This window comes from Cornus florida, unplaced genomic scaffold (assembly GCF_030987335.1).
Source record: "Cornus florida cultivar Cherokee Brave unplaced genomic scaffold, ASM3098733v1 CherokeeBrave_3.0.0_Hap2_Chr06, whole genome shotgun sequence".
In the NCBI taxonomy this organism is placed as follows: domain Eukaryota; kingdom Viridiplantae; phylum Streptophyta; class Magnoliopsida; order Cornales; family Cornaceae; genus Cornus; species Cornus florida.
Window position 1 is genome coordinate 85,274,646 of NW_026775576.1, and position 12,130 is coordinate 85,286,775.

Consider the following 12,130-nt stretch of genomic DNA (forward strand, 5'->3'; position numbering starts at 1 on the left):
GTGAGCTGCGATCGCCCGGTGGAAGACTGATGTGTTGGAGGAATTGGTTGTGACAAAATGGATGAATGTCTGGTTTTGGGCGCTGAGAGAGAGGGAAAAAAGTAGCGTGTTTTGATGTGAAAACAAGAGGCCTCCATGGTATGGTAATGCTTGTGCTGGTTTGGGCATGTGGTGTGTTGACCTATTTATACAAGTTTGGATACCAAGTTCGATTTTTAAACCCACCACTAACCCACTCCGCAACTGTGCCACGTGTCAACAGAATTTTCAAAATGCCACGTGACAAGGAGATAGCCACGTGTAAGACAGTACATAATGTATCAAGAAGATATGGTGGTCCCACCTTGCGCGTCGTGATGTCACCAGTGACAATAGCAGTGAGAGATTTTAAACATCCTTATGTCATCACCCGTTTCATGATTTTGATCGAACAGAAAAATAGTCAAAAGTTACTGGTGTTTAGTCTTTTTCTTTCTGCGGACAAAATCTATATTAAGTGGACAGTTTTTTTCGATTATGTTACGGGACAGTTCAAACCAACTTTTTTATACAAATCAAATAAAATTCAAATTATGTTCGAAAAATTTAAACCTGAAATAATATTTCACGAAACACTAAATCACCAAACTTCTTGATAACTCAATTCAACAAACTAAAAAAAAAAATACAAACTCAAAATTTAAGTGACTAAATATTATTCATTGTTGAAAATAAAAAAAAATACTGTAATTTTCAATTTAATCAAATAACACCTTAGTACACTGTAAGTGGAGCTTCGAGTTCCTCCTATGTTTGGAAGTACCTGAAATTACAATTAGAAGAAATTTCGTTCAACTGTACTAAGGATGGAATATTAATTGAATGAGAAATTTACAATAGCAATTGGTAGTACTATTTATTCATTTAAAGAATATACTTTTCAAAGCAGAAAGTAAGTTGACTCCTACACATGAAAGGAATTAAAATCTGTGAATTGTAATTTAAATTCTACTAATGCACAGAATCAATCAGAACAACTCAAAAAAATGGTGGTCTCACCGTTAGATATAAACAAATTTAGTGATACACATATGTACAAGAAAAAATTTATTCACCGGGTGACCTACGGATGATGTGGGACCGCTCTCATCTCGTATCATGCACGTGTTCGAGCTGGTCATTAGAATTGATGCTTCCATTCTGAATCTCTCGTTACCATGTTACAGAAGGAGCTCATCTTCGAATAGACATGTATAACTTCATGCTCTATGCTCTGTTCATTGTTGTCTCCACAGCTCTACCGGCAGTGAAGAAAAGGGGGCAAAAATGAATGCATTATATCACGACTTGTGCTCCGTTAGTCTTCTTTCAGCAGCCAGGACAGCAGCTTCAGAAGGTGGCAAATGCATTAAGCTTCCGGTTGGCTTTTCTTCACTATCTGTTATGGTGGAGCGCGTTGCTGAAAATAGGGACTCCAAATCTTTAAGTGTCAAAACAGGCTGATCTTGATTCTTTGTGTTTCCACTGATGAAAGAACTTGTATTTGTATTCCTGCTTTTATTTAGTTTATATATGCTTTCTTCAACTGTTCCTTTCACCTACAATCCAAAATAACGAACAAAAAGAAAAAAAAAAAAATCAATCCTAAACGCATGTATATCTATGAAAAATGCAATTTGACCACCTAGGGCTTAATTCAAGTGGAATCTCCTCCCCAATGGGACAAAAAAATGGGTATGTGTGTGATTTACAGAGCAGGAAATAAATGCAGTAAGATTTATACTTCTAAATGAATAAGTGAGGCTAACATGCCCGCATGCCACAAAACAGTCATTATGTAGTTATTGCATTCTTGACTAAAAACTAAACGTAATAATGCACAAATGGGAAAATCACGTACTATGAAACGATGAACCAGTGTCTTATTCTCCTGTCCAATTCGGTGCACCCGGCCAATTGCTTGTGCTTCAGCTGCAGGGTTGAGTAATGGCTCTACAAGAATAACATGCTGTGCTTCCAAAAGATTGAGGCCATTGGCTCCATGTTGAATTAATAACAGCAGCACTTGAACAAATTTGGTTTCTGGCCGCCGGTCACGAATCTTGCCACTTCTTTTTGCACCGCTTTCCTGTCCTTTAAAGTGGCTGATAGCAACTTGTGATTTCCTGTAGTTTCAATACATGACCAATAGCAGCGTAAATTTCAGAAGTGAACAATGATCATCAAGTATTCTGTAGTCCTAGGATTCCAATAACTGTAAAAATTAGTGAACCATAACATTGATATATATCAGAAGAGTAAAGCCAATTGCTTATAGACTAATTCAGGAAGAATAGAACAAAACTAGGTACAATCTTATGCATGTGTAACAACTTCAGATAATCGTCAGTATTCTACAGGAACAAATGAAATAGACCACACAATTTATATACATAAGATACGGCAAATTGTTTTGACGCAACCCATCAAAACCTTCTGCATCAAGAAGGAAAAGCACATAATTGTATCTCTTATCTTATTCAATTGATGTTGAAAATTGAAAATAATCTAGAACATTTGAGATGCTTTGATTTGCTAACCCAGGAAATTATTATATTTTGATTTCTGTTTTTCATTTATGTTTTCCATATGCACTTCTACAAAACTTGTTTGCTTAGAAATTCATTCTATCGAGCTATTCGTTCTCCACGACCAACCTACCATGGTGACTAAGATATTTGGCAGGGACGGCTGGGGTCTCTTTTCCCAAGGAAGGTAGGGTGTTTCCCTTTAATTATTTTTGGTTAGTGGTGGTGAGGGTTCCCACTTATGGTTTTTATCCGGTTATGTGACAGATTTTGCGATCAAGGTTGGCATAGATTCTTGATCATAACGATGACCTTATTCAACATTCTGATAGCATTCTTAAATCTTCGGATTGCAGTCATTCTATTCACTTTGATCCGCCAGAGGTACATTTGACTCCCAGCCTTCCATCCTTTCAACCACCGTCTACCAATCACAATAACAGAAGCAAATACAACAATTTTGCACACGGACTGTATAAGACAATCACATTATAAGCATGTAAAAATCTTAATCAAGGGCGAGATCAACATATTTTACAATTTAAGAAAAACTATTGGTGAACATCAAATGGAAAACAGTATAAATGAGAGAGAGATGTAATATCACCGCATAACAATATGTCAAATTATAAGGTGCTCTCATGTAGGGTTTTATTTAATTATAGACTTACAATTAAGTTAGATTAATCTAGGATTTATCGGGACTGACAAGTTTTTTATATATATTTTCTCTCTTTCTTTAAAGTTCTTTATATCATCCTTAGGGTCATAATGATTATCTAAGCAATTATAAGCAAAGCCAACACAAACAAACGTACCATGAAAACTATTAACAAACTCTTACCTGCCTCCTTTCATCCGGATAAAACTTATTGCATTCGCTGTGAATGCATGTTCCAACACATCAAGGACGTCATTCCAACTGGAGAAAACAAGAATTTTTGCTTTTGGATCTGTAGATTTGATCTGGAGGATTCTCCTTGTGACTGCTTCAATCTTCAAATTATTAAAAAAAAAAAAAAAAAAAAAAATACACCCATTGACATAAATAAATAAATAATAAACATAATGATAATTTTAGGACTTCTTGTTCTAAATGACGTTGAAATAAATGGCAAATTAATTCATAGAGGAACGTGGGACTGATATATAAGCTACGTATCATGGAGGGGAGAAAATGAAAAGAAAAATTGATGCATATGAAATATCTAGTTAATAAAAAAGCATGAACTTATGATTATGTACAAGTTAATTAGAACTAAAGCAGGCTTCCATGATAACTAAAAAGCACACATATTATAATATAATATGCCATAATGAAACAAATCTTCGCCGAGCACGCAAGCCAAACATCAGGAATTATGGTTGGCATAAAAGTTGACATAGAGAACCTAAGGGAACATAGAAATGACCATCTGGAGGTAAACCAACTGTGCACAGACAACCTAATGTGATAATGAAAACAAACAAGTATGTGTGCAAGCACTTACAATTGCTTATGTATAAATTAATTAAAGCATTGGACAATAAGAGCACCTTTGTTCCATATGAACCTTGAACAGTTACAGAAGCTTCAGAGCTTTCACAACCTTGAAAAGAACTGCATAATGTATTTTGTCTGTCATCGGCATAAGCAATATTCCCAAAATCAGTATGTTGTCGACATGTTGGGCACATCACCCATTTATGATGATACTTGCCATGATGAGCTAGTCTTTGTTCCGTAATTGCAAAAAAACCTGCAAGAATAATCATAGAAGTGGCATCCAAATGAATTTTTATTGTAAGAAATCCAACCAATTTGCAACGCATTATCAAGCATAAAAAAATGATCATATAAAAAAATAAAAAATAAAAAAAACCTTCCGCCGAAATTGAGTTGCTTAAAAAGAGAAAAATCCAATGCCATTAGTGATTAAATACATCCTATTCAACAGATGAAGTTAAGGATTTGATCAATGAAGATGAAAGAGGCTTCATTGAGATGAGATATAATTTCATTCACAGTGAAAACATGAAATAATTCAACACTGAAACAACATATAATGCACAAGGTCCTTTGAAAGAAATTCACTTTACCCACATGTCCTGATTCCTGAGCCATATAAAGCACAATTAGCTCATCCCTTCCCAAGGAATCTCTATTTGCACATGAGCTATATGTTGGTGACTTGATTGTTAGAGAATAAAAAGGCCAAAGGCCATTTTCAATTCTACTCATTAAGCCATAAACAATGCTTAAAGTGCCATACTATCACTAAGACAAAAAAACAAAAACTAGAAAAAGGTTCTTGAGACGGTCAAAGCATTTATGTTATTGTATTTTTATCAGGAATAATCAGCAGTAAATCTATGTTGAAAGCTTAGCCTAAGAAATAGTTCCAAAGCAACAGCAAATCTATGTTGGCTATGGTCTTCAATGAACCCTCAAGTACAGGTCGCTAGTAAAATCATAGAATTTTTGAAATCTTCATCCAGTATAATGAGAGAATATTGTATCCTGGGTTCAATAGAAAAACCTTAAACCTATGATGTTTATGTAATATGATGGTTTAGATAGGGTTGGCAATTTGTTCCCACTTGGCAGCTTCCTGCACCCGCCCCGAATGGGCAGGTATGGTGAAGTATAAAATGGCAGGTTTGGGTTAAGTATTTAAATCCGATCCGGGTTCGGGAGGTGGGATCATGTTTGTGAATATTCTGCCCCACCCCTCCCTCACTCCCACTGTCCCGTTGCTGCCTTCTGCTTTCCGTTCCTCTCCTCATCTGCCAATGGCTCTACAAGAGTACTGATGCTCCTTGTCTTCTCCCCACATCCGCCCCTCCAACTCATCCATCGTTTCTTCTTCGTCATTCATCAAATCCGCTGGCTTCTACAGTCAGCAATGGTACTTTGTCTCCTCTTCCGATCAGCGATTTCCTTTCCTCCGGTCTGTGATGTCCTCCTTTATACGGTTAGTCCTTTATATTGTACATTTATATATACACACATATAGATTTGTGTATTTATAATTAGGGCTTGTACTGTAGATATATATAAATTTTTTCTCTATTAACGGGACAGGATGGGAACAGGGCTGTGAGTGCTGTTTGTAAACTGGAATGGGATACGAAGTTCAAAACTGTCCCAGGTTCCAGACGGGTATGGGACTAAGTACTGTTAAAAAGGGTGGGTTAGGGTTTTGGGAAACCCATCCCAAGCCCACCCAGTTGCCATTTTAGGCTCAGGGTGTGTTTTAGAAGAAAAAATGTGTATATTAATTACACACACATATATATATACACACACTTGATCCTTTTTGCAGTGCAGGTACTGCCCCAACTAAAGCTCAACACGACAACATGATTCTGTTCTGCCATCCATATGGCATTTGGAGCAGGGTCAAGAACAAACAATAGAGAGATATATAAATGACAAGAAACTCACATCTACAGCAAGTAACATGGCCACATTGAAAAACCATTTTTTGGTTGCTGAGCTTTTCTTGACAAACTGGGCATGCTTCCTCATCAGCTTTAACCAGGTAATGGTTTTCTCCACCTTCAGAAGTCAGAGAGACATCTGTCACTTGGGTTAAGGATGACTTATTTGGGCTCTCCAGTGGTGGTTTTTGTTTAGATTGTACCAAACCCTGAGGGAAAAAAAAAAACTTAAATGGTTAGCCTGTTTGATTGAATATTCTACAGGATTGCTCAAATTAATTAAGGAAAAAGCTAATATTCTAACAATCTAAAATATAACAATATGGAAGATACGACCATGAAGTGGTCCCAATCCCACTGCGGTATATAAATTCATATATTTGGCAGGTAGTTGAGATTTTAAAAAATCTCCCATTTTCGATAAAGCTGGGATTGGAGATAGATGTATTTCCCTAATGATTAGAAGAGGGATTAGGATCCTCTCCGGCGGGATCTCTCTGCTGAATTTCATAAAACTAGATCTAAAGGTTATAAAAGTGCCACATCATCTAAGTAATCCACTACATTAAAAATAAAAAAAATAAATAAAAATAAATAAATAAAAAAGAAAAGAAAAGAAAAATCATCTAAGAATCCACTTAACATGGGACTAAATGGCAACCAAATTATTTTCAGAAACGTTAACGGAAGACCCATCTGAACTCAGCAGTCTGCTTTGATCTCTCTGCTTTGATTGGCCGACCGACGAAATAGCCGACGAGATAGTGAGAGAAGAAAAAAAAGGCATCAGCGATCTGAATCGGCTGCTATGGCTCTCCAAGCGTGCGAAAGGCATTTGAGGTGTTCTCACTTTAGGGTTTGTAGAGGTTCTGGTCTACAATGCTTACCAATCCGTCACCAATTTGCAACCTAGATATTCACCACCATCCAAATCAACTTGTTCGAGGATTCGTCGGAGCCTTTCACTGTGCCCAACAAGTTGGTGGTGTTCTTCTTCTTCTACTTGTGAAGCAAAAAAAATGCAGAACTTCCTGCCCATTTATGTCCATCCATTTTGGGTTTCATCCAATCTAAATATCTGGTAGGGATGAAAATATGCAAACTGATGCATCAAAACTTATAAAAATGTTGTAAATTTATGCAACACAAATTCTTCTTGTCTGTCTCAACAAAGTATTGTTTAACAGCATCCCTCAAATCTTCAAGGCAACCAGAACCCTCAAAAAAATTCAATCAACCTCTAGAGATCTATTCACGGCATTGGTATTGATGGCGAACGAAAGAGAAGAGATAGGGTTCTTCCGGTGGATGACAACCTAGTGAAGCAGAGAAGATTGAGAGAGATCGAAGAATAAAGCAAGGGAAATTTAGGAAAGATTTAAGTATAGAGCAGGGAAACTTAGGAGAGATCAAAGCATAGAGCAGGGAAATTTTGGAAAGATCAAAGCACAAAGAAGGGAAATTTCCTTTAACATTTGGTTGCCGTTTGGTCCAAAATAGAGGTAGTGATGTTAAGTGTCGTGGGACTTTTATAACCGTCAGATCCAGGTTTAGGGAATTCAGCAGAGAGATCCCGCTGGAGAGGATCCAAATCCTTAGAAGAGCAGGTAGTGTAAAACTGGAAGCACATAATTATGACAACTCTGATTATCTGTCAGCTACGATACAACAATAAACAATAGAAGTTCAGACAGACAGGCAGCAGAAAGTAATATCAAAAGGATACAGTATTTGAACACTTCAGAAATGCAGGAACTCGAAATTACAAATTACAATTACAATTAAATAAAAAGAACATGAAAGCAGTAAGGTATGGATCGTAGATGGGTCAAATCTTTGGCCCACTCAGGCTCACGTCAACAGGCCCGATTTGAATTTCTCTCTCTCCCCCAACAACACACACACACACACACAAAAATAAATAAATAAATAAATAAAAATAAATAATCAATGAAATGAGGTTAGTGGGGTTTGAACCCTTGAACTTCCCAGGAAGCAGTCTAATACTCAAACACTCAGCTAAAACTTCATCTGTTAACATCACTAAATAAAAAAACAAAAAATATAAGCACAGCAAATGAACTGGACTTTCATGGGCCATTGACTGGACCTACTCAGACTCAATTTGGGGCAGGGTAAGGTCGGGCTTCAAGGACTAGGAACATACCCATTCAACTACAAACGGGCCCAGTCCATCTATTGGACCCCCAAGCTTTCTTATAATTCCTTGATTCCATACAAAAGTCATAGAACTACACGTTGAATAAGCAATTCTAGTAGGTTGGACCAAAAACAACAATTGTGGGAGAGAAAAAAAAAGGTAAAAGAAACCTGAATCTGTGGTTAAATTCAAGTAACATCAAGTCATTTTAGCATTAGCAACAAATGATTAGGTTCTTTCCATACAGCAATGACAATGTGGAGATCAGACTGTTTAACGTGAAGCTCAGATGCATTTTATCCAGCTGTATTAGCCCAACAGAAATCTTGAACTTGAAGTCAAGAACAAACTTTTATTTCACCATAATGTATGGCAAAAAGCCCATTTAGTTTTAATTCAGTTTAAATCCATCTCAATAAACTCACTATTGTGATTTCCAGAAACTGATATTGAGCATATAACATGTGAAAAACTAAAATTGGCAGAAGGTAAAATCATTAAGGCTTTGCATTGTTACCTTCAAATATCGAAGTTGTCCTTTTATACGTGATAATGAGTTTAAGGCCAGGAATTTATCACTAGAATTTTCAGCATCTGCTGCATCTAGTTCTCCAGGACTCAAGGCATCAATAGAGTTATCATCCTCATTCTCTCTTAGTCTCAATCGTGAAGTTGCCATCTTTATTTCATCATGAGCACGTAAAACTTGAGCTTGAGCAATCGCTAATGACCTCGCTTGTGCATACTCCTTCCGCATTCCCTTAACCAAGTTAAAAGGAGAAGGGGGGGAGTGAATTTTCTAGTCAAAAGAGGCATGCATGCAGGCATAAAATTTGGATAAGGAAATTAGCATGACAACACAATGAGGAGTAAATGAGGACGACGTTGCTAGTTTTCTTTCTGAAAGCATTTTATGAAGGACTACTCCTGTTTCTCATGTTCATTATTTCTTCTACTGCAAATAAATAATTATAATATCAAAATATAGGGCAAAATCATTTCTATTAACTGACTATACTGTTTTCTGATGAAAAATAAAAATTTAATTCCAAAAAAAAAAATGTCTGGTGGCAACTAATGATTGCTATTAATCTAAAAAGAATTTATCTAACCATACCTCAAGAAGAAGAAGCTGTTTTGTGGCTGCTAACGAGCCATCTCTACCTAAAAAAGCCTTGCAGTAGCTCCTTATAATTCCAAGAACGACTTCTAGTTCTGAGGGAGATTTTGATACCTATCAACAGATCTCATCAGCATGAGAATGTTATAGAAGAATGTCACAAGTCATATAACTTCTCTTTTGGATCACCTACATTCAAATATTGGTGATAACTAGAAATGTTGAGAAATATCAGCACAACATCAAAACTAGGAATGCTGAAGGCATGTGGGGGGGCCCAACAAGCATTTCTGAAGAGTATAAAGGCAATAGAGTTAATAGATTCTGCTCTAATCTTAGGTCCCTGATGCCAAGGGAACTTTCAGTCAGTAGACTAAACGTATGCTGGTCTGATCTTAGATCATGGAGTTTGAACATGACAATAATATTTTTCATTGGGCAATGAAGAAAAAACTGACAGTTTTATGTGAGGCAGAGACATGGTCATAAACATTACAGAAAGTGTCTCTTTCCATATCTTATGTAGTAATTAAACTTCCCAGGATTAAATATCTTTCGCCTACATGATTTAACATGCACTAGTTCTCAAAATCAAGTAAAATATATTAAGGGTATAATTGCTGTCCGAAATAACTACCAAGGTATACAAAAAGCATTAAAAAGGAAAAGGAAAAAAAAAAAAAAGAAGTCAATTAAATGAAGGCAATAGCTGGCACAGAATGATAAGAAGCTGTTTACTTGGGGAAAATAAAATGATAAGAAGCTGCACTCAGTCCTCACAATCATTCAATCACAATAATCAACAGAATGAGATACAAATCCCTAGTGTGTTAATTGAATTGATAACTGCAATTGAACCAGTAATTCAGCTGCATAACCTGCGTTATATTCATGATCATTACTACAAGACAGCAAACTGCTCCCAAGGTCTGAACAAGTTATAGTTTTCCCGAATTTCATAAACTATAAACAAAATGCACAAATAAAATTATAACACCTTGTCACAAAAAGGTGAGAAAAGTTACCACTACTTTCTCGCCGACATCCCTCTTTCTTCCATTGTCTTCATATCTTACACTGGATGAAGTTGAATTTTTATCAGGCTTCGATAAAGTCCAATAGAAACGATTCAAAGCAGACTTCTTTTTCTGCAGATCTACTGCTTCCTCAGCAGATATAATCACCCCTCCATCATGTCCTTTGTTAAGACGGAAGAGCCTGGCCTCATAAACCTAAATAAAAGTGTGGGGAGATGAAATGAAAATCCAAATCCTATGCAACAAAATCTCAATGCATAGACAAACATCCAGTCAGCAAGAAGTTTGAATATAAAACCTGAAATAGTTCGTCGAGTTCACAGTGAACACAGATTGGACCATCTCCATTAGGCTGGCAGTTTGGACAGTATCTGACACGTTCAATATCCTCTAATCTAGGATTTCCCATAGTCTGGTCAATTTCCAAAAGTCTATCAACTAATTTCTTCCTAGAGTCTTCCAATAAATCCAAACCAGTCTGGATATAGTACTTTAGAGTAGTTATGCTCCGAAAGCTGGATAAAGAACAGAAATAAATTAGTATGTGTAATATAAAATTCAATTCAGATAATAATGAACTGATACATTCTTTCAAAAAGTTTAAGCTAGGCTTTTTCAGCTTTCACCTTTGTATAATACTCCGAGTTACTACACAAATCAGTATGGAATACTATGAGTAAGCCTACCCATAAAACAACAATGTCAGCCATCTGCTTCAAATACAGTTGACCAACCAACAAGAATAATGATGGTATTTAGCATACACTGGTGTGTGTCAACGTCTTTATTTTTTTCTGGGGCAGCTAAAATCGAATCATCATGAACATAACTCCTTGTCATCGTCATCGTCCGTTCCTTGATTCCTATTGAATGGGGTTGGCACATGAATTCTCTTCTTAAAGTCTATTCCAATACCAGCTATGTATTCCGCTTAAATTTAATTTTTAGAAGTCTTTCCTTATTACTTCATACTATGTTAGTTTTGGTCCACCTTTTTTCCTACTACATTTTATTCGAACTAGAATTTCTTTCTTGTTGGTGCAACCGTGCAACTACTGATCAATGTTGTATACGTCCCTAAGTTTAGTTTCTCTTATTTATTGCTAATAGGTGCCACTCCTAATTTCTCCATGTCTTTTCCATTACTCCAATCATCCATCTCAAATTGTCTTCTCTATTGAAGTCTACAGCTCTCCAAGGTCCTCAAATACAATCCTAGAGAAACTGAATATAGTAATGCAGGCATCTCAATCAACCAGATGAGCTCCTACATATCTGTTGATACACAGTAATAATTGGGAGACATAAAGGGTGAATCCTTCCCTTGGAATCTTTTGTGCTTTTGCGAAGAACCTAGATCCTTGTGCTCCTAATAGGAATGTACAGCTTTTTCACTTTATACATTGTGTGTACATGGTTTAAGAAAATTTTATTTTTTCCGTATTTTTGGTGTTTAGTGGGTAATGCCTAAGCAGTCTTTCCAATTAATTAACGCTTGGAGAAGATGCCCTGTTACTGGTCATGCTCGTGATTTTTGAAGGGTCGCCCCACACTGTGTTTGGTGGTGTATTTGGAGAGAGAGAAATAACAAAAAAAATTTAAGGAAAGGAATCGTCTTTTGCAAACCTTAAGTCTCTTATTCTTCGCTCTCTTTTCTGTTATGTTAGAGGCAGCGCTTGCTCCTCGATTGATGATTTTTTTGTTCTATTGGACTCTGTTGGTCCGTAGGTTTGGCTTTTGCTTTTTCGTTTTTGTGTATTAGGGACGTGTTCCCCTTTTGAACGTTTTTCTAATATATTTTTTACTTATCAAAAAAAAGAAAGGGAGAAAAAGAGGATTTGCC

The 12,130-nt window shown here is 36.4% G+C and overlaps 1 protein-coding gene across 5 annotated transcripts in view; it reads right to left on the minus strand.

Moving 5' to 3' along the window:
- Positions 1-584: 584 nt before the first annotated feature.
- The window catches only part of LOC132312497 (uncharacterized), a 60,402-nt gene continuing 48,856 nt past the window's right edge, over positions 585-12,130 (minus strand). For 3 of the 5 annotated variants that reach the window (XM_059810872.1, XM_059810874.1, XM_059810876.1), the window contains 9 exons: positions 10,586-10,802; positions 10,276-10,482; positions 9,248-9,364; positions 8,648-8,890; positions 5,974-6,178; positions 4,083-4,285; positions 3,391-3,542; positions 1,880-2,144; positions 870-1,577 (listed from right to left, as the gene is read on the minus strand). In XM_059810872.1, coding sequence (XP_059666855.1) covers positions 1,320-1,577; positions 1,880-2,144; positions 3,391-3,542; positions 4,083-4,285; positions 5,974-6,178; positions 8,648-8,890; positions 9,248-9,364; positions 10,276-10,482; positions 10,586-10,802 — 1,867 coding nt within the window. In that variant the 3' untranslated portion in view covers positions 870-1,319. Of the gene's footprint in view, positions 803-869; positions 1,578-1,879; positions 2,145-3,390; positions 3,543-4,082; positions 4,286-5,973; positions 6,179-8,647; positions 8,891-9,247; positions 9,365-10,275; positions 10,483-10,585; positions 10,803-12,130 lie in introns of those variants that run through there. The other 2 variants (XR_009483284.1, XM_059810875.1) reach the window with 2 other exon arrangements.